Source organism: Mya arenaria, chromosome 13 (assembly GCF_026914265.1).
Source record: "Mya arenaria isolate MELC-2E11 chromosome 13, ASM2691426v1".
NCBI lineage: Eukaryota > Metazoa > Mollusca > Bivalvia > Myida > Myidae > Mya > Mya arenaria.
In genome coordinates this window covers 28,433,248-28,457,004 of record NC_069134.1, presented here as the reverse complement: position 1 = coordinate 28,457,004, position 23,757 = coordinate 28,433,248, and the positions used below count along the sequence as shown (strand labels likewise).

General features: G+C 35.4%; 1 protein-coding gene and 1 long non-coding RNA gene across 2 annotated transcripts; both read left to right on the top strand.

Moving 5' to 3' along the window:
• Nucleotides 1-7,923: 7,923 nt before the first annotated feature.
• On the top strand, nt 7,924-10,041 carry LOC128212821 (uncharacterized). Its single transcript, XR_008257619.1, has 3 exons — nt 7,924-7,966; nt 8,950-9,045; nt 9,614-10,041. It is a non-coding gene; the product is annotated as an uncharacterized LOC128212821 (long non-coding RNA).
• A 4,960-nt stretch (nt 10,042-15,001) lies between these two features.
• Nucleotides 15,002-19,519, top strand: LOC128212820 (metallothionein-like). The gene is made up of 3 exons (XM_052918157.1): nt 15,002-15,129; nt 17,991-18,077; nt 19,092-19,519. Exons 1-3 carry the CDS (start codon nt 15,102-15,104, stop codon nt 19,163-19,165), a joined length of 189 nt encoding a protein of 62 aa, XP_052774117.1. The 5' UTR covers nt 15,002-15,101; the 3' UTR covers nt 19,166-19,519.
• The last annotated feature ends 4,238 nt before the right edge of the window (nt 19,520-23,757 follow it).

Sequence of the window (23,757 nt, the reverse complement as noted above, 5' to 3'; positions counted from 1 at the left end):
ATTCTTGAATTTATTTTCCTTTCTTTTTTTCTTTTTAAATTTACAATAGCGTTACAAACGCTTTGGGGCAAAATGGAGCCTTTTATTTATTAAAAAAAAATGGTTACTAACAAAATAGCTGGTCGTCCGGTTAGCGCACTCGCTTTTCATGCACATAGGCAGGTCGCCCCCGGCGAGTCCCGGCATGGGTAAATTTCAATATACAACAAGTAAACCCTATGGTCATACATCATTGACTTCATTCCCACTATTGGTCAGTTATTAATAACAAGTAATCCGATTAGCTACATCGTTCTAAGATCAAATTAAGATTAATATTGAATACCAGCCATGGGCGCATGCGATTTGGTTTGTTGTCACCGAGCCAGACAAGTGGGTTGCATTGTGCAAACTCTTGCGGTGGATAACGCGCATGTGCAAAACGAGCAGTTTGACCCAGTTAGTGCTTCTTTTGAAGAAACAGTGGAATATCTTTCAAAACCGTTTTATACAGACATATACATGTCCATGGTACAGAGGCTAAACCAATCTTGCTCAAATATAGAAGAAAGACAACACATCGTGCCATCTAGACAAACAGACCATTCTTATAAACTTTAAGAACTTATAAAGAAACAAATGCCAAGACAAAAAAACTATAAACTTCAACTCTAACAAGGTATGCGACGCAAGCTCAGCATGTGTGGATGATCAGTATATGGGAAATAGCTCTTGCCAAGCGTCAAGCGAGTCCCCTTCAGAAATCAGAATTATTTCCCGTTGTACTCGCAGTGTATGCTTGATGGTAACCCCGGCTGCAGTTATGACCAGAGATATTCTTCACAATCACCAATATCAACTCCATCAAATTATTGTAACCATGGCATCAATATCACATTGAGATATAAACAGATGCTTTGTGATATACATGTAGTAAATATTTGTAATATAATATGTTCTACGAATCTAGTCATCTGTTGCAATGAAAACAACATTTTTCTTGCTTTATTGTGGCCGCGTTGTCTAGTTATTTATGATCAAAGGAAATTTATTTATAGAAATATATGTATTTGAAAGACGATTTCATATAATTTTATCGCTTTTTAAAACTATGTTTACTTTATGGCACAAATAAGACAATGACCTTGAGCTAGATAATAAAACGCAAAATGAGTGTACAATTAATTTCAAACTGATAAAAAAAAGGATAACGAAAATGCGAAACCTGCCTTGTTGGTGAATGTTATCAACTTGGAAGGCTTCAGGATTCGCCCTATTTGTCTCTTTTTCAGTACAAGCATTTAATTGAACTATATAAAAAGTCGTCCTTTACATTATTTAGATTTTGAAGTGTTTTGTTGACATGCAATCTCTCGTCTTCGTCGTATTTCATATGCATCATTTAATGTGTCGTATAATGTTGCAAAAAAAACCCACAACGTATATTAAATCATAAGATATGAGGTTTCACTTCGAATTACGTGGCACATTTTGTATTAAATGATAGACAAGAAACATTTGAGCAGTTTTAAACATAATCAATTGATTTTATGTCTTAGACACGGACAATAAAATACTATTGTTATAGATTAGTTAGTTCATATTCATCATCATAACATTCTACAAAGGGTTTCATCATTCAAGGACGTTAAGCGTAACTGACATCGAAGGACCATATAGTTCAATATTGAAATATTTGCCCTTATCACGTATACAGTTAATTAGATTTTGAACGTTCTTTCGACATTTGATTTGATGTTTAAGTGTATATGAACTTCAAAGGTTATGCCATTTAAGTTGACCGATATGATTAAACAAACTAAGATAACAAGATTGTACAACTTTGATCATTTTGATAGTTAATAAATAAATACTCGTTAATGATAATAGAAACACACAATAGACAATAAAAGTGTTTATGGTTAAACAACTCGTAAGGCTGGATGTATTTCTTACAAAAGTAAGCGTTTATGAAAATATGCGTTTGCTTAATAGTGCAAAGATGGGTAATTTCACTAATTTGCAATAAAACCAACACAATATATCGACATTTTTCCGTCTTCGTTAGCTCCTAATCCGAAACCAGAGTTTTATTGGCTGTCATCGTCGTCATATGCATATCCCCGCCGTCGTAACTGATAAAACATAATATTTTCCTACGTCACTACTTTGTCCGGCGTTTCTCCCGTCCGTCGTCGTTACTGACAAAACAACATATTTTCCTACGTCACTACTTTGTCCGACGCTTATCCCGTCCGTCGTGGTTACTGACAAAACAACATATTTTCCTACGTCACTACCTTGTCCGACGCTTCTCCCGTCCGTCGTCGTTACTTACAAAACAACATATTTTCCTACGTCACTACTTTGTCCGACGCTTCTCCCGTCCGTCGTCGTTACTGACAAAACAACATATTTTCCTACGTCACTACCTTGTCCGACGCTTCTCCCGTCCGTCGTCGTTACTGACAAAACAACATATTTTCCTACGTCACTAATTTATCCGACGCTTCTCCCGTCCGTCGTCGTTACTGATAAAACATCATATTTTCCTACGTCACTTCCTTGTCCGACGCTTCTCCCGTCCGTCGTGGTTACTGATAAAACATCATATTTTCCTACGTCACTACCTAGTCCGACGCTTCTCCCGTCCGTCGTCGTTACTGATAAAACATCATATTTTTCCTACGTCACTACCTAGTCCGACGCTTCTCCCGTCCGTCGACGTTACTGATAAAACAACATATTTTCCTACGCCACTACCTTGTCCGACGCTTCTCCCGTCCGTCGTCGTTACTGATAAAACATCATATTTTCCTACGTCACTACCTTGTCCGACGCTTCTCCCGTCCGTCGTCGTTACTGATGAAACATCATATTTTCCCCACGTCACTACTTTGTATGGCGCTTTTCCCGTCCGTCGTCGTTACTGATATTACACAGTTTTTTCCTACGTCAGTACTTCGTCCGACCCTTCACCTGTCCGCCGTCGTTACTGATATTACTCAGTATTTTCCTACATCACTACTTCGTCCGACGCTTCACCTGTCCGTCGTCGTTACTGATATTACACAGTATTTTCCTACGTCACTACTTTGTCCGACGTTTCTTCCGTCCGTCGTCGTTACTGATATTACATCATATTTTCCCCCACGTCACTACTTCGTCCGGCGCTTCTTCCGTCCGTCGTCGTTACTGATATAACATCATATTTACCTACGTCACTACTTCTTCCGACGCTTCTTCCGATCGTCGTCAGTTTCATGCTTCAGTCATACTTAACTACTTCTTATTGGCCGTTTTTCCTGCCTTCCTCCAATCCGCATTCTTCGCTATACCTTACCTTCATATCGTCGAACGTCCATAACGTAGAACGCTACAATTGCCACACGAAACCATACCGGTGATCACGTCGTGTTCCTCAATGCCTAGTCAGTTTTTCCCCCATCATGGTCATTTTCAATTGTCTCATTTGGCCATTATCGATATTTCCATCTCGGTATGGTTTCTTTGTCTTAACTTGTATTGGAAGTCTCCGATTTCTTTAATTTTTGGTCAAATTGCATGGCAATGAATTAAAATAAATGTACGTGTATACGTGTATTTTCGGTGATAACGAAATTTAAGAAGGGTAAAGACAAAATAACCTTAACCTATATTAATGTTTACCTTTCTCTCGCTCCATGCTGCAATGGTATGCGCCATTTAGTATCATGTATCATTGCAGATAATATTTCATTCATTGAACTTATAAACATACACGTATTTTGACTATTCATAAAAGTATCCTTATTTTCAAGGCTACAGAAAAATAGGTTCATATTATGACTTTCAGAAAAGTAAACATTTCGTGTGTTAAAATCCTTTAAAAAATAGATTAAATAACATGCGAATAGACATTTTAATGTTTACCAATTAAAATCTGTACCTGCACAGTTTTGAACTTACGTTTTTGCTTTATGAATGGAAAGTGGGCCGGTGTTGCCTTTAATGTCAACCGTTTGGACAGTATAATATAGAATTAAACGAAACTATCATGGGAGTAGAAACTGCAAAGTCCAGCTTGCAAGGAAAATATGTTTGTTTTTCAATTTATTTTCCTATTTCTGTGGGGTTTTCCCTTTTAATATACAATGGCATTACCAATGCGTTTGTCAAAGAAAGGGCAAATTCTGTCTTTATAAAGATTATTTACGAAATGGCTCAAATTTTCTTCACATTTCACACGAACTTAGTGTTTTCAATGTGTGACCGTATATTAAAACGTCATGAGTTTTAAATGATTGCTCAAATTATTGTCGAATCAATGGCGTTGTCGTATCTTTGAAAAATTGTAAACTCTACGATAAGATGTCAATCTTTATAAAAATGTTTCTGTTATTTAAATAAAACCCACATAGTACAATCTAGATATTTTAAGAGAATGACTAATCTTGGAGATTTTCTTCGTAAGCCGTAATTAATTGAACTAAAATGGACTTGCTGGATAGCTTCCAGAGGTCATATCGAACGTTCATATTAGAATTACAATATCCATTTTATCTCTGATAAGACAGCAAAAAATATCACAGGTCGCCACATAACGAATATGGTTCATTCTTCGGCACGCACAACATTGGCAAGATAAAACATGCACATTCGGGTTTTATAATGGCCTGGGGCATACCAACGCAAACGACAGTACGCCATGAAGAATAAGGTGGTGTATATCACATGCCACGTTTTACATACAGTTCATTGGAATTTTAACTGAATGTAATTGACATTCACAATGCTTGAGAATGGTCCTTGCAAAGTTTTCCTACGGGAGGGGACATGCTCCAGCTTCCACCCATATCACATTACATTATCAGACCACATCAAAGAAAGACTTTTCCATTTGATCGACTCATTCAAGTACACGGGCGTACCATTCAAAATGCTTCAGGTACGCCCCTGCTGGATGTAATATATTAACATAGTTTATTACAGTTTGGCATTTAACCCTCGCATGGTAGCCTTTCTTTCACATATACTTTTCAAAAAAGGACCGATTGTTCAGATCTTTGTTAATCTTTACTGCTCTAGAACCTGTGGGCACACTTGCGGTATGTAGTATTTCAAACCAGAAGTTTATTTCAAATATAAGAGCACATCGTAAATTATTTTACCGTTTAAAGCTGCACTCTCACAGATTTACCATTTTTATAACTTTTTATTTATATTTTTTGTCTTGGAAAGAGCAAATGTTTGCGTAAATATCTGCAAACCAATGACAAAAGATTACTGACAAATGATCAGATCGCATGTTTTCATATTTCCGTTAAAACATCATTTTTTGAACTCAAATATGAAAATCTGCGATCTGAATTTTTGTCAGCAGTTTTTTTTCACTGGTTTCCATGCATGTTCGCATAAATTGGCTCGTTCAAAGACAAAATTTAAAAATGTTGTCAAAACGTTCAATCTGTGAGAGTGCAGCCTTAACAACGATATCATACTAGGACACTTTATGAATATGTTTAAGTTTATTTAATTCGCTGTGTTTATTTAAAGTGTTTATTTAAATAAATAAAAAAGGCAAAATATTTTTTATTAAAATGTTATTTTTATCCTTATTTTTATAAATAAACACAACAAAATTAAGGATGAAAATAAACATATTTTAAAAATAAACACATCAAATTGAACCTATCCATAACGTGTACTTGTATGATAACTAGTTAAGTGGGCCGAACATATGAACGGCACATTTATATTCTGTTACATATTATACATATATATTAACCTGTTATTCAAATATCATACCTCTCAGTATTCATATTTTTCAAGGCTGGATGGATTTAGACGCTGGCGCCATATCTTCAACACCGGAGCATCGCGTTTCATCATCACATAGTTTGGTATCTTACAAAGCCTGGCATAGAATACTAAATGGTAAAAATGCTGATTTCTGTCAAGGACACAAATAAGCATTTAAATAACACGTAACTTTTATGTATCACAAAAATACAATATGCGAACGTTTCTAAATGTTCCACAAGAATATAACAATGAGGGTTATACTGTTTCTTAAATTGTCCTTAAACGTATGCGTTTATTTATCTTTATTAATATTGCTTCAACAAGCATTATAATTTTGAAAAATAAAACCCAGATTCTTTACAGTCATAGGCTTGCGGGCTTGTGCTAATTATATATTTATATATTCGTGCTTAATAAGGGGATTAATATCATTGTTGTTCAAACATGCATATCTTTGTATTCGGGCTTGTCAAAACCATGTTATCTTAATTTCAATGAATGCATTTATAATATAGATATGGTAATTAATTACTTTTAAATAAAGCAAAACAAAAGGAGGGTATTTTTATTTTATGAATTAAGTTACAGTGAAAATGACATATTTACCAAGACATCACTTAATTGTAACAATGACCTTTTTTGACGTTTGAAAAATGAGACCAATCTCCTTTGAACCCTGCACAGGACGTCTGGTCCGCATTTACCGCCAAATATGTAGATAAGGTATTCGCTATGTGAATGCCTTCAGGTCATGGATATATACCGCCGTAACTTGTGAATGAAAACCTATTCATATATTACAAGCATCGGTAGTTTTCCACTACAATGTAGTATTACTCATGGTTAAAGTCTGATGTCCAGGTACAAACTTCAAATAACACGCATTAAATGCCACGTTTAAGTTTACATTAGAAAGATTGTGACACACATCATGTCCGGGTACTTGAACCTGTAGCTTTGTTAAATTCCCAAGACTTCACGGACTTGCAAAATCGCGACCGAGCATTCATATTGCATGAACGCAGGAAAAACGTAACAGCTCTAGAATATTAAATGTAAAATAATTTCTCAGTACTGTCACAAAAAACGTAATGTTACGTTATGCACGTTTGCTTTTGCTCGAGCAGGACCCGAGTTGTAAACAGCGGTTTCCCCTTGTAGTGGTAATACCAGAAGGTTTCGACACCGTCTACATATTAAAGTTGCTGTGTACTTTTTGGCATAAACTCAATGCATTGTAGTATACCTCAATGGCTGAAATAGCCAGCGGTCATGACATTTCGCACAACCACTTAAGAATCTTTTAGCTAATATTACTGTTTGGTATGGTTTGTGCATGTCCTTCGCAAAAGTGGGATGGGTCAGGCGTCATTTGCGACGATGGTGCAGGCAGTATTTTCAGAAATGTGTTAGAACTCAATCACGTCGTTATATTACTTTGTATTAAGTTGAATGAACGTATTTGTTAAAAGTAGTGAAATCATCCTCCTTACAAATGATCGACCAGTGTCTGCTGTTTTTTGAGGCTTGCAAACAGATCACATGATCAGCTAGAGGAGTCCTTGTAAACACGAGTCCATCATGCATCTGCATGTATATCTTTCATTTGCTTCGTGTTTTTTATAGATGCTGATTTCTTGAAATAGAATACGCTTAACGACCGTTGTTAAGAGGCACTTACATATTGTTGTCAATGTATACGCAAAAAAATGTTGTCATATGTACAATACTCCATTTGTTACGTGTCCAAATACATTTCCAGCGTTGACACAGCTTAGAAGAGTGCAATTTATTATTTTAAAAACAATTACAATGTAGCATGTCCAATATGGTCAAGATCGATGACATATGTTGTCAATATATACAATGTGCGCACTATCGATCGCTTTCCAGGCGCTGGGTGAAATTTGTAATAAGCACACGTTTATGAGAAATACAATTGCATCATACAAACAAGATTAATGAAACTTCATTCACGTCTAAACCAGAAAACTTCCTTTAATGGACAAGGTACAATTTATTTACAACTGTCGTTATCTTTATTTCACACGATACATCGCGTCGTAGTGCCGCGTGCAAAATTGCCATAAAATGGAATACTTGAAACAGTTTCGCACAGTCCAAATACTATTTTTGAACTTGTAACTTGTACGAATACTCCTTGAAGGAATCAAAATGGGTGATCCATGCGACTGCAAGAAAGGTAAGATAATATTTAGTTAATACTTGTATTTGAACGAAGATAATTAAAATAAAATAAAGACCTTTCAGGTGAAGGTAGACATTTAAAAATATTTCAAGGAGGCGTGGCAGGTGATGATGCAATCGTGTTTTATTTTTATTTATTTTTTTGTGATTGGAACATATAATTTTCAAATATAATTATTTATTATAAGATACATGTAAATCTGAAATTACATTTTAAACTCGGTATTGGGTGTTCAAGGGATAATCCACCTTTAGAGCAAGACAATTTGAATATGACACGATATATCTATCTATCAAATATATACAGTATACTCCGTATTTTTCGTCTTAAAACATACAAACAGCAAATCAACATGGAATAATATAAATGTGAACAACATCAGCAGATATACAGCAAGGAGATCAATATGGTAGTAAAACAGCCAGCAATGCTATTTATATATAAACTCAGATCAATATTCCCGTATAAACAAAACATATGTTTTCAAGAGTTCTAGTCCGATTTCTAACAATCGTGTGCCTGGATCGGCGAGTAAAGTTTAACTTATTGATAAGGAATAAAACATATACATTTAAAGTTATTGTGTTTTTTTTAATATATAACAAAAAAAGTCCGACTTTTACTCAAAATTAACGCCATGATGCTTCAGGCACTCGTTAATACACTCAAACAAAATATTGATATGAACAGGCATCACTTGTCGTAACATAAACTCAAAATAAATTTTAAAAAATTGTTGAGTACACGTGTAACTTGTCGTAACATACACTCAAAATAAACAAAATTGTTTTCTACAAGCAGTACTTGGCATAACATGTCCTTAAAATGAACAATTCTTTTCAAAGTACGAGTTGTCTTCTATTTTATACACTGCGTTGACTGTGTTGGTTTAAAAGAAAAGTCAATTAACAGTTTCAGTCAAACCGGAACTTCTTTAAAAACAACAACATATGTACACGTATGGTTGTGTATTTCAGGTGGAAGCTGCAGCTGCGGCTCAAACTGTAGCTGTGAGAACTGTGGGTGCACCGACTGCCCAAAGAAGACAGCCGCCTGCAACTGCAAATGCAGCGGTAGGTGACTCCTTCCTTTTCTTTTTTTAAGTTTTAACCAGTTTAATGGTCTTAAACGACTGTTAGTGACCAAGCCTTGCCTTTGCTATAGCTGCGGCTGAAGAAGATGGCTTGCAGGCTCGGCTATACCGGCATACATCCGAAGTTGTTTTCGATGGAAATTGTGCGACGTATTCCGAATGGTTGGTTACATGCTAGCTGTATCTCTGCTTCCACTGTGGCTGTGACAGATGGCCAGCCCAATTACATGGTTGGGTGGCACAATGCGTCTTATTCTTGGTTTTACACAGCATTATTGATCTAAATTGTCAGTCAACATATGCGCACGTGCAATATATGCATACGCCTAATTGCCCATAGCAGTATATATGCGTATGTGCAGTTTATTCCTATAGCATTATGTGCTTACCAAACCACATGAAACCAATTTATTTTATCTTATTAATATGAAACGCTTTCTGTCATTTAATTAAACTTCTATCCATAACGTGTATTTGATTTTACATAGATATAGCCTCAGGCTTTTTATGTTGTTTACTTGCTGTTAATTTATCGGTGATTTTTTCAGGTACTTGCGCGTGCGGTGCGGGATGCACTGGGCCTGACTCGTGCGGTTGTGGCAGCGATTGCTCGTGCAAGTGATGGGATAACGTCACACAGTTACAGCGACGCACTCAGAATCGAATGATGACGTCATTTATCGCTTATCATCGTCACAGTGTGCGTCGTTACCAATCTACAGATAACCGATGGTGGTTCAAGAACTTTCTTCGGACAACTCAGCTCCAACTCACAAATTGTTAGATCTTCAAAATAATGCAAACTGTATCATGTTTAGTTAGCTAAACCCAAGTTTCTTTGTTTTCAATTTCAAAATTTGTCAAAAAATACTCTTTTCTGAAAGAAGAACGCGTTTCTGACAATGCAAATTGTAACTGTGTGAAGTTAATATGTTACTGTATGACAATGTGTTCAAAATAAAGAACAAAACTGTTATAGAGTGAGTTGTTTTATTTGTGTAATTATTTCAGCAAAGCCCATGTAACTCAGCGTAGAATCATATGTTGCACCGTTTTGAATTAAAGGGGGCAGTGTTTCAGAATAGTTATTTAATGAATAGTATATAGTGACGGCTCGTAGTCCGTTATCGTCGAACGAGCGTTTGGCTTAAAACTTGACAAGAATATACTTTGACTAGCCCTTTTCAACGTTCTTCAAGAAATGTACCACATAATGTCCATTTGTTACCTTTGAAAGAAAGACAACAACTTCAAATACTTTCTTGTCATAAACCGATTGCCTGATTTCGATGACCAACCAAAGTTGTCGCCGTCATTAGGGTGGGCAGGTTTTTCCCTCATTCGGAACACCTCGGCCATTTTTATCAAAAACAACCTCGGATGTATTTGCCGGACGGTTTAAATACTCAAAAAGCGGTATGTTTAAGTCCGCTGCAAGTAGATCGCGAAGTAATTTTATTTAGCAGTTAAACTTTAAGACTGAACTCCTGGGAGTCTTAATTATGTTTGCAATAATACACTTCCATGTTTTGGCCTGACGCAACTTGGTACCATTCCTATAAAATAAAACTTTTTTTTTCATTTTATTACGTGAAACGTATGCATTAATCAATTAAGGTTCGTCCCATGGGTTACCCAGGCCGTTCCTATAGGTAATAGTAAACACGTTGGGGTTGGGGTTTGGTTACAGTTATGCACCAGTCAATTGTAACCACGACCCTTCCAGGTCCGGGAAATAGCGGGGACTTGGACTTTCGGTCTAGCCAAGCCCGGGTAAAATCCCCGCCCTGCGGGGACGTACTGATGGTAAAATCCCCGCCAAATTCCCCCGCACCCCTGGGACCCTAAGCAAGGCACATTCCCCGCTATATTAAGCGCGAATACAAAACCACCGCATTCACCCGGATGGTAAAAACACGGCCCATTTTCCCGGCTATCCCCGGTATACCCCCGGACCTTGGGGGCCGTGGTTACAATTGACTGGTGCATTTACAGTTGCATTTTGGCATCACATTGAAAGAAACATTCCGAGCATGTCCCCTAAAGGTACGCTATCCAGCTACAAATTGACGATGCTCATTGGCGGGGTAAAATCAAACGTCTGATGCTTAAACTGTGGGTGAAATGCCGATCAAGAAACAACCGAGAGATCGGTATTTTTTTTGACAATTTATTGCCCAATTGAAAAAAAAGACAATTCATTGCCTAATCGAAAATAAAACTATTTTTTTTCGTCTACCGGATTCGTAGCCTTGGAAACATGATGCTGTGCATAAGATTCTAAAGGAATTTTCCTTGATGATGATGATGATGATGATGATGATGATGATGATGATGATGGTGGTGATGATGATGATGATGATGATGATGATGATGATGATGATGATGATGATGATGATGATGATGCTGATGCTGATGCTGATGATGATGACGACAAAGAAGAATACATTGATGAAGATGTTGGTGATGATGATAGTGGTGATGATGATGATGATGATGATGATGATGATGATGATGATGATGATGATGACGATGATGATGATGATAAATTCAGCCAATATGATCACAAGGTGATGATGTTATTCAATTAATTATTTTTAATTCTCCTTTTTAGCACTAACAATCCATTGTAAAACTCTAGTGTGATGCCTTAAATCCCAACTGACATCGGAAATTCCACGGACATGTGTTGATTCGTCCGCCATCTTGGATAAACCGGGTCATTTTGGGTCATGCCATTAACACATCATATTTTGATGATTCTACTTAAAGAGTCTACAGTATGATATATATTTTAAAATATTTCGATAGTTCAAAGTATTGAATTAATTATGTTTAGCAACAATGTACTTCAGTATTCAGTTAGAAACATTTACGGATTTATTTTTATCGATACAGTAAGATGGCCGAGGAGTTCCGAATGCAGTTATGTAGTAATGTAGTGAACTATTTCCATGAAGTAGTCAATATTGGCGAAATGATTTATCAATGTAAATATTTGATTTCAGTACCAATTGTCAATAAATTATACATGACCCATTTCTCTTACTATTCGCCCAGATATTTTAGAAAAAAAAACTATGTAACAGCCACTTTAAATCAGCAGTGTATTCAAAACAATGATGCGAACTATTTACTGAGCGCACTGGCGTGCTTTGGCTTGTAGTTTGATCGGCTGATGTGCCTACTTAGGACGGGCCCTGAGGGGCACCGTCCAAAAATGTTCATTTCTGTCAAGGACACTGATTAGCATTTAAATAACACGTAACTTTTATATATCACAAAAAAAAAAACAATATGCGAATGTTTCTAAATGTTCCACAAGAATGTAACGATGAGTATTAAACTGTTTCTCAAATTGTCCTTAAATCACGTATGCGTTTATTTAATTTTATTAATATTGCTTCAACTAACATTATAATTTTGAACAACAAAACCCAGATTATTTACAGTCATGGGCTTGCGGGCGTGTGCTAGTTATATATTTATATATTCGTGCTTAATAATGGGTTTAATCTCATTGTTGTTCGAACATGCATATCCTTGTATTCGGGCTTGTCAAAACAATGTCATCTTAATTTCAATGAATGCATTTATAATATAGATATGATAATTAATTACTTTTAAATAAAACAAAACAAAAGGAGGGTATTTTTATTTTAAGAATTAAGTTACATTCACAATGACATATTTACCAAGACATCACTTAATTGTAACAATGACCTTATTTGACGCATTGCCAACTTTGTAGCTCATCAGGGTTACGACGGTCTCTATCGATTTCTCCTCTCAGTGCAATAGTAGCGTTATGATACGCTAGTTTAGCATTTATTTATCTACTGGACGCAGTGTAAGGTTAAGGCAGATAAGAAATACAGAATTTATGAGGGTCATAAAGTTGACCCGTCCTTTTATTATAAGTTGCGATAGAAAATTTCAGTTTTGGACGATTTTAGATTTAGCCATAATTAGGTAGAGCTGTTCTATAGGGGAAACATAACATAACATAATATTTATTCAGCATTAAATGACATATCATCTATAGCCAAAATGCAAAACATATGAAATAAATCATATGAAACAAATCATCGTGAAGAGCAAAGACATAGTCAATAGAGAAGTATACTATATATCATATCAATTCTCAACATAATAAGGTTCTGATCGTAACAAAAATGCATGATATAGATATTTACTAATACAGTGCATAGTTTTTCCGCTGTCTGAGGACAAAAGGGTAATAAATTTTTGTTTTGTTGGCCAATGGCAAAAGTATGGCTTAAAGAATTGTTTTCGTAGATTGTGATATTTTGGACATACTAAAAGGAAATGATATTCATTTTCGATGGTATTCATATTACAAAAGGTACAAATTCTATCTGTTCTTGGGATGTTATGATGTCTTCCCGTTTCGATTAATAGGTCATGTGAGGAAACTCGAAATTTTATAAGGGCAATTCTATATTTATTTATGTGTATACTATCCAGATATTTTTCTTGCTTGAGTTCATTTTTATACCAGCGATATGTTTCTAGTCTGTTTGAATCATTAATATCTGTATTCCACGACTGTTTATAAATATCAATCATTCTTTGTCGTATTATTTCAATCGAAATCGGTTGTATATCTTGATTTAACCATATTTCTGACATTCCAATTTCATCTAATATTTTCTTTATTTGATATGCCCAATTCATTCCACTGTATGTATTATTGTTGTCAACGTCATTTTTTAACATTCTATATGTATTTTTGATTAATGATGTATTGTTAGATTTTAAAATTCGTATCCAATACTTAAGCATTCTTATTTTTCGTTCAGTTATCATTGGGTGCCTGCCTAGTTCACCATATAAGGCGGTGAGATTCGTACTTTTCCTGACGTTTAAAACTTTTCTCATGAATTTGCAATGAATTAGTTCAATGTTTTTTGCTGGATGGAATCCAATGATTTCTGAACCATAATTAAGAATTGACCCAATGAGACTGTCAAAAAGATTAGTTTTTTCTTTGATGTTAATGTCTAGTTGATTATAAACAATAAATAAATTATGTAAGGCATAAAGGGAATGTTGTGCAATAATGTTGTAATATTAATGTTTTGTATGGTTTGTGCATGTCCATCGCAGAAGTGGGATGGGTCAGGCGTCATTTGCGACGATGGTGCAGGCAGTATTTTCAGAAATGTGTTAGAACTCAATCACGTCGTTATATTACTTTAAATAAATAATATTTATAAAAAATCTAACAGTATAGGGTATAATTAATAAGTTGAATGAACGTATTTGTTAAAAGTAGTGAAATCATCCTCCTTACAAATGATCGACCAGTGTCTGCTGTTTTTTGAGGCTTGCAAACAGATCACATGATCAGCTAGAGGAGTCCTTGTAAACACGAGTCCATCATGCATCTGCATGTATATCTTTCATTTGCTTCGTGTTTTTTATAGATGCTGATTTCTTGAAATAGAATACGCTTAACGACCGTTGTTAAGAGGCACTTACATATTGTTGTCAATGTATACGCAAAAAAAATGTTGTCATATGTACAATACTCCATTTGTTACGTGTCCAAATACATTTCCAGCGTTGACACAGCTTAGAAGAGTGCAATTTATTATTTTAAAAACAATTACAATGTAGCATGTCCAATATGGTCATGATCGATGACATATCATGTCAATATATACAATGTGCGCACTATCGATCGCTTTCCAGGCGCCGGGTGAAATTTGTAATAAGCACACGTTTATGAGAAATACAATTGCATCATACAAACAAGTTAATGAAACTTCATTCACGTCTAAACCAGAAAACTTCCTTTCACGTCTAAACCAGAAAACTTCCTTTAATGGTCAACTTGACCGTCAAGGTACAATTAATTACAACTGTCTTAATCTTTATTTCACACGATACATCGCGTCGTAGTGCCGAGTGCAAAATTGCCATAAAATGGAATACTTGAAACAGTTGCGCACAGTCCAAATATTATTTTTGAACTTGTAACTTGTACGAATACTACTTGAAGGAATCAAAATGGGTGATCCATGCGACTGCAGGAAAGGTAAGAGAATATTTAGTTAATACTTGTAGGTGAACGAAGATAATTAAAGTAAAATAAGGACATTTCAGGTGAAGGTAGACGTCTAAAAATATTTCAAGGGAGCGTGGCAGGTGATGATGCAATCGTGTTTTATTTTTTTTTTGCGATTGGAACATAGAATTTTCAAATATAATTTTTTGTTATAAGATACATGTAAATCTGAAATTACATTTTAAACTCGGTGTTCAAGGGATATATACAGTACTGGGCAGTTGCCTAATGCCGGATTTGCCTAAATATTCGGAAATCGTTTAAAAAGCGTTTCGGCGATCGTGATCAATATAGAATGATCACAGTCTACGCAACTGACCTCCATAGCAACAGAAACAACACAAAGGTGCAGCTATTCGAGTATACTGTGAAATCATTAATGTTCGTGGGGCATTAATGTTCGTGGTTTTCGTGGGTAGGGTGATCCACGAATTTAAAAGCCCACGAAATTTAGACCCTTTATTCACTTTTTCAACTGACATGTTATATTTTACTATCTTTGTTTTATTTATATATTATATCTGCCTTTAACAAAAAATAAACCAAATCAATTAAATGTGTTTTTATGAACCAAATGACAGAAGCACGTGTTTAAACGTGTGCTGTTTATGAAAATCTCCAGGTTTACAAGATGTGCGTGATGAGTGTCGGTACTCGATTTTTTTATTTAATGAAATAATTAATCGATTACATTGGAGGTTACTGAGCACCCAACGTGACAAAGTACAAAACAACGCGTTCAATATGCTTATTAAACAAAAACGTGTGAATAAATATTGAAATGATCTTGTTTACTCAAATATACGCACCTTTTCAGTGTTTTCAGTTTGCAAAATTCTTAATTGGTATTCAATGGTTTCCCCTATCTGTATTTATTATCAGGGTGCATCTTCTTTTATGACCTAAAGTCCCAATTAAATCGATAATTGACATGGGTATATATGCACTAAATGGCATCTCGTACCACTTTAGCGAGTGTCATAAACGTGTGACGTAGATCCCGGAAATCACGGGCCAGCGCGTGGAGATTATGCAGACGATCTAGGACGATCGCATATTTGTTTGTTTGTTTTTTTTCAAAAATGAAAAACCAAGAATTTAAGTACCCACGAAATTGTATTTTTTCGGCACACCACGAAATTTCATGCCAAAGAATATAAATGATTTCACAGTAACCCCAAAATAAATACCTCTAAACTTTCGCTTTCCTAAATGTCAATCATTCGGAACTCCTCGGCCATTTTATCGAAAACAACCTCGGATGTATTTGGACGGTTTACATACTCAAAAAGTGGTACGTTTAAGTCCGCTGCAAGTAGATCGCGTAGTAATTTTATTTAGCAGTTAAACTTTGTGACATTACTCTTGGGATTCTTAATTATGTTTGCAATAATACAATTTAATGGCAATCAAGTTAAACTTAGATCAATAAATACAACTCTAAAACACTACATTTAATAAATGATATAATTCAAAATTTTACGAACTACTTCAACTGATGTACCTGCATACATCCGAGGTTGTTTTTGAAAAAAATGGCCGAGGAGCTCCGAATGAAATGTCAATATTAAGTCACGTGGGGGATGACATCACAACGCGAGCTTTTATATTGAGGTTCGACAGGGTTATCTTTAAACACTAGACCTACTATACAATGTTTATGACTTATCGTCTATCACGAAATACAATGCCAATTACATAAAAAGGAAATAAATTGACGACGTCATTGTTTTGTGTTGTGCAGCATTTGATATGAAAATGAAGCCAAAATAAGGCAGATTTGTGCTTTCAAAATTATGCAAATTCGGACAAATTAGTAGTTCGGATACGCCGAAAATACACATACAAATACTTCAGAGAAGTATAAAATTTATATACAGGTTAAACATTTAATACATGATGTTCATTTAAGTAGCATTTAAATATTGTTATTGACTTAATAATGTTTACTTTTTTCTTTGAAAAAATCCGAATATTTAGGCACTGAATGCAGGCTTTTGGACGTCGTTTATGCCCTTATTTCGTACTGAATATTATATTATAATCACTTGTTTTTCTTTTATTCATTTTCCATTTTGGTTGATATAGTACCCAACATTTCTCTATTAAAATTTCATGCACTTATGTTCAGTAATTATGACAATATTTTAAGAAAACTTCAAAATTGATCCGGAATTAGGCAACTGCCCAGTATACTCCGTATTTTTCGTCTTAAAACATACAAACAGCAAATCAACATGGAATAATATGAATGTGAACAACATCAGCAGATATACAGCAAGGAGATCAATATGGTAGTAAAACAGCCAGCAATGCTATTTATATATTCCCGTATAAACAAAAATATATGTTTTCAAGAGTTCTAGTCAGATTTCTAATCGGCGAGTAAAGTTTAACTTATTGATAAGGAATAAAACATATACATTTAAAGTTATTGTGTTTTTTTAATATAAAACCAAAAAAGTCAGACTTTTACTCAAAATTAACGCCATGATGCTTCAGGCACTCGTTAATACACTCAAACAAAATATTGATATGAACAGGGATCACTTGTCGTAACATAAACTCAAAAAAAAAATTCAAATATTGTTAAGTACACGTGTAACTTGTCGTAACATACACTCAAAATAAACAAAATTGTTTTCTACAAGCAGTACTTGGCATAACATGTCCTTAAAATGAACAATTCTTTTCAAAGTACGAGTTGTCTTCTATTTTATACACTGCGTTGACTGTGTTGGTTTTATAAGAAAAGTCAATTAACAGTTCCAGTCAAACCGGAACTTCTTTACAAACAACAACATATTTACACGTATGGTTATGTGTTTCAGGTGGAAGTTGCAGCTGCGGCTCAAACTGTAGCTGTAAGAACTGTGGGTGCACCGACTGCCCAAAGACAGCCGCCTGCAAATGCAGCGGTAGGTGACTCCTTCCTTTTCTTTTTTTTTAAAGTTTTTACCAGTTTAATGGTCTTAAACGACTGTTAGTGACCAAGCCCTGCCTTTGCTATAGCTGCGGCTGAAGAAGATGGCTTGCAGGCTCGGCTATACCGGCATACATCCGAAGTTGTTTTCGATGGAAAATGGGCGACGTATTCCGAATGGTTGGTTACATGCTAGCTGTACCTCTGCTTCCACTGTGGCTGTGACAGATGGCCAGCCCAATTACATGGTTGGGTGGCACAATGCGTCTTATTCTTGGTTTTACTCTTCAGTTAGCCCATGTAAACCCGTATTTCACTGAACATGTCAAGGCAGTAACCCCATTTGTGTCAATAGATGTATCTTAAAAATGATGAGTAATGTTAATATGAATGCCCTGTCCAGTTTATGCATGTCAAGTGAATAGTATGTGTATTTGTGGGGTGTTCCTTTGAGGGTTATACGGTAATGGTTCATAAAAACTTCACCGTTGACCGTGGAATGTTAACTTCTGTCCTCGTTATGTACATTGGATAGATTAACTTTATCAAGCACGTGTTACCTACATAGATATACATTGTTTGTAACAGCTGTTGGTTCTCATTGTCGGCTTAGGTTTGTACATACATAAATGCATATCAGACTGTACATGACAGGAAACGATCTTGTTGGATCTGGTTTTAATGAGTTTTGTGTTTTTAAGTATGAGCTATTTCGTTTGAATGTCCCACAGCATTATTGATCTAGATTGTCAGTCAACATATGCGCACGTGCAATATATACATACGCCTAATTGCCCATAGCAGTATATATGCGTATGTGCAGTTTATTCCTATAGCATTATGTGCTTAACAAACATCATGAAACCAATTTATTTTATCTTATTAATATGAAACGCTTTCTGTCATTTAATTAAACTTCTATCCATAACGTGTATTTGATTTTACATAGATATAGCCTCAGGCTTTTTATGTTGTTTACTTGCTGTTAATTTATCGGTGATTTTTTCAGTTACTTGCGCGTGCGGTGCGGGATGCACTGGGCCTGACTCGTGCGGTTGTGGCAGCGATTGCTCGTGCAAGTGATGGGATAACGTCACACAGTTACAGCGACGCACTCAGAATCGAATGATGACGTCATTTATCGCTTATCATCGTCACAATGTGCGTCGTTACCAATCTACAGATAACCGATGGTGGTTCAAGAACTTTCTTCGGACAACTCAGCTCCAACTCACAAATTGTTAGATCATCAAAATAATGCAAACTGTATCATGTTTAGTTAGCTAAACCCAATTTTCTTTGTTTTCAATTTCAAAATTTGTCAAAAAATACTCTTTTCTTAAAGAAGAACGCGTTTCTGACAATGCAAATTGTAACTGTGTGAAGTTAATATGTTACTGTATGACAATGTGTTCAAAATAAAGAACAAAACTGTTATAGAGTGAGTTGTTTTATTTGTGTAATTATTTCAGCAAAGCCCATTTAACTCAGCGTAGAATCATATGTTGCACCGTTTTGAATTAAAGGGGGGCAGTGTTTCAGAATAGTTATTTAATGAATAGTATATAGTGACGGCTCGTAGTCCGTTATCGTCGAACGAGCGTTTGGCTTAAACAAAACTTGACAAGAATATACTTTGACTAGCCCTTTTCAACGTTCTTCAAGAAATGTACCACATAATGTCCATTTGTTACCTTTGAAAGAAAGACAACAACTTCAAATACTCTCTTGTCATAAACCGATTGCCTGATTTCGATGACCAACCAAAGTTGTCGCCGTCATTAGGGTGGGCAGGTTTTTCCCTCATTCGGAACACCTCGGCCATTTTTATCAAAAACAACCTCGGATGTATTTGCCGGACGGTTTAAATACTCAAAAAGCGGTATGTTTAAGTCCGCTGCAAGTAGATCGCGAAGTAATTTTATTTAGCAGTTAAACTTTAAGACTGAACTCCTGGGAGTCTTAATTATGTTTGCAATAATACACTTCCATGTATTGGCCTGACGCAACTTGGTACCATTCCTATAAAATAAAACTTTTTTTTTTCATTTTATTACGTGAAACGTATGCATTTATCAATTAAGGTTCGTCCCATGGGTTACCCAGGCCGTTCCTATAGGTAATAGTAAACACGGTGGGGTTGGGGTTTGGTTACAGTTATGCACCAGTCAATTGTAACCACGACCCTTCCAGGTCTGGGAAATAGCAGGGACTTTGACTTTCGGTCTAGCCAAGCCCGGGTAAAATCCCCGTCCTGCGGGGACGTACTGATGGTAAAATCCCCGCCAAATTCCCCCGCACCCCTGGGACCCTAAGCAAGGCACATTCCCCGCTATATTAAGCGCGAATACAAAACCACCGCATTCACCCGGATGGTAAAAACACGGCCCATTTTCCCGGCTATTCCCGGTATACCCCCGGACCTTGGGGGGCCGTGGTTACAATTGACTGGTGCATTTACAGTTGCATTTTGGCATCACATTGAAAGAAACGTTTCGAGCATGTCCCCTAAAGGTACGCTATCCAGCTACAAATTGACGATGCTCATTGGCGGGGTAAAATCAAACGTCTGATGCTTAAACTGTGGGTGAAATGCCAATCAAGAAACAACCGAGAGATCGGTATTTTTTGACAATTTATTGCCCAATTGAAAAAAAAGACAATTCATTGCCTAATCGAAAATAAAACTATTTTTTTTCGTCTACCGGATTCGTAGCCTTGGAAACATGATGCTGTGCATAAGATTCTAAAGGAATTTTCCTTGATGATGATGATGATGATGATGATGGTGGTGGTGGTGGTGGTGATGATGATGATGATGATGATGATGATGATGATGATGATGATGATGATGATGACGACAAAGAAGAATACATTGATGAAGATGTTGGTGATGATGATAGTGGTGGTGGTGGTGATGATGATGATGATGATGATGATGATGATGATGATGATGATGATGATGATGATGATGATGATGATGATGATGATGATGAATTCAGCCAATATGATCACAAGGTGATGATGTTATTCAATTAATTATTTTTAATTCTCCTTTTTAGCACTAACAATCCATTGTAAAACTCTAGTGTGATGCCTTAAATCCCAACTGACATCGGAAATTCCACGGACATGTGTTGATTCGTCCGCCATCTTGGATAAACCGGGTCATTTTGGGTCATGCCATTAACACATCATATTTTGATGATTCTACTTAAAGAGTCTACAGTATGATATATATTTTAAAATATTTCGATAGTTCAAAGTATTGTATTAATTATGTTTAGCAACAATGTACTTCAGTATTCAGTTCGAAACATTTATGGATTTATTTTTATCGATACAGTAAGATGGCCGAGGAGTTCCGAATGCAGTTATGTAGTAATGTAGTGAACTATTTCCATGAAGTAGTCAATATTGGCGAAATGATTTATCAATGTAAATATTTGATTTCAGTACCAATTGTCAATAAATTATACATGACCCATTTCTCTTACTATTCGCCCAGATATTTTAGAAAAAAAAAACTATGTAACAGCCACTTTAAATCAGCAGTGTATTCAAAACAATGATGCGAACTATTTACTGAGCGCACTGGCGTGCTTTGGCTTGTAGTTTGATCGGCTGATGTGCCTACTTAGGACGGGCCCTGAGGGGCACCGTCCAAAAATGTTCATTTCTGTCAAGGACACTGATTAGCATTTAAATAACACGTAACTTTTATATATCACAAAAAAAAACAATATGCGAATGTTTCTAAATGTTCCACAAGAATGTAACGATGAGTATTAAACTGTTTCTCAAATTGTCCTTAAATCACGTATGCGTTTATTTAATTTTATTAATATTGCTTCAACTAACATTATAATTTTGAACAACAAAACCCAGATTATTACAGTCATGGGCTTGCGGGCGTGTGCTAGTTATATATTTATATATTCGTGCTTAATAATGGGTTTAATCTCATTGTTGTTCGAACATGCATATCCTTGTATTCGGGCTTGTCAAAACAATGTCATCTTAATTTCAATGAATGCATTTATAATATAGATATGATAATTAATTACTTTTAAATAAAACAAAACAAAAGGAGGGTATTTTTATTTTAAGAATTAAGTTACATTCACAATGACATATTTACCAAGACATCACTTAATTGTAACAATGACCTTATTTGACGCATTGCCAACTTTGTAGCTTATCAGGGTTACGACGGTCTCTATCGATTTCTCCTCTCAGTGCAATAGTAGCGTTAAGATACGCTAGTTTAGCATTTATTTATCTACTGGACGCAGTGTAAGATTAAGGCAGATAAGAAATACAGAATTTATGAGGGTCATAAAGTTGACCCGTCCTTTTATTATAAGTTGCGATAGAAAATTTCAGTTTTGGACGATTTTAGATTTAGCCATAATTAGGTAGAGCTGTTCTATAGGGGAAACATAACATAACATAACATAATATTTATTCAGCATTAAATGACAAATCATCTATAGCCAAAATGAAAAACATATGAAATAAATCATATGAAACAAATCATCGTGAAGAGCAAAGACATAGTCAATAGAGAAGTATACTATATATCATATCAATTCTCAACATAATAAGGTTCTGATCGTAACAAAAATGCATGATATAGATATTTACTAATACAGTGCATAGTTTTTCCGCTGTCTGAGGACAAAAGGGTAATAAATTTTTGTTTTGTTGGCCAATGGCAAAAGTATGGCTTAAAGAATTGTTTTCGTAGATTGTGATATTTTGGACATACTAAAAGGAAATGATATTCATTTTCGATGGTATTCATATTACAAAAGGTACATATTCTATCTGTTCTTGGGATGTTATGATGTTTTCCCGTTTCGATTAATAGGTCATGTGAGGAAACTCGAAATTTTATAAGGGCAATTCTATATTTATTTATGTGTATACTATCAAGATATTTTTCTTGCTTAAGTTCATTTTTATACCAGCGATATGTTTCTAGTCTGTTTGAATCATTAATATCTGTATTCCACGACTTTATAAATATCAATCATTCTTTGTCGTATTATTTCAATCGAAATCGGTTGTATATCTTGATTTAACCATATTTCTGACATTCCAATTTCATCTAATATTTTCTTTATTTGATATGCCCAATTCATTCCACTGTATGTATTATTGTTGTCAACGTCATTTTTTAACATTCTATATGTATTTTTGATTAATGATGTATTGTTAGATTTTAAAATTCGTATCCAATACTTAAGCATTCTTATTTTTCGTTCAGTTATCATTGGGTGCCTGCCTAGTTCACCATATAAGGCGGTGAGATTCGTACTTTTCCTGACGTTTAAAACTTTTCTCATGAATTTGCAATGAATTAGTTCAATGTTTTTTGCTGGATGGAATCCAATGATTTCTGAACCATAATTAAGAATTGACCCAATGAGACTGTCAAAAAGATTAGTTTTTTTCTTTGATGTTAATGTCTAGTTGATTATAAACAATAAATAAATTATGTAAGGCATAAAGGGAATGTTGTGCAATAATGTTGTAATATTAATGTTTTGTATGGTTTGTGCATGTCCATCGCAGAAGTGGGATGGGTCAGGCGTCATTTGCGACGATGGTGCAGGCAGTATTTTCAGAAATGTGTTAGAACTCAATCACGTCGTTATATTACTTTAAAT

Bases quoted from the DNA above. Each gene is read 5' to 3' on its own strand.
- LOC128212820 (XM_052918157.1), top strand. From the start codon at position 15,102: ATGGGTGATCCATGCGACTGCAGGAAAG. The intron at 15,130-17,990 runs GTAAGAGAATAT...TATGTGTTTCAG, and splicing joins TCCATGCGACTGCAGGAAAG to GTGGAAGTTGCAGCTGCGGC. The intron at 18,078-19,091 runs GTAGGTGACTCC...TGATTTTTTCAG, and splicing joins AGCCGCCTGCAAATGCAGCG to TTACTTGCGCGTGCGGTGCG.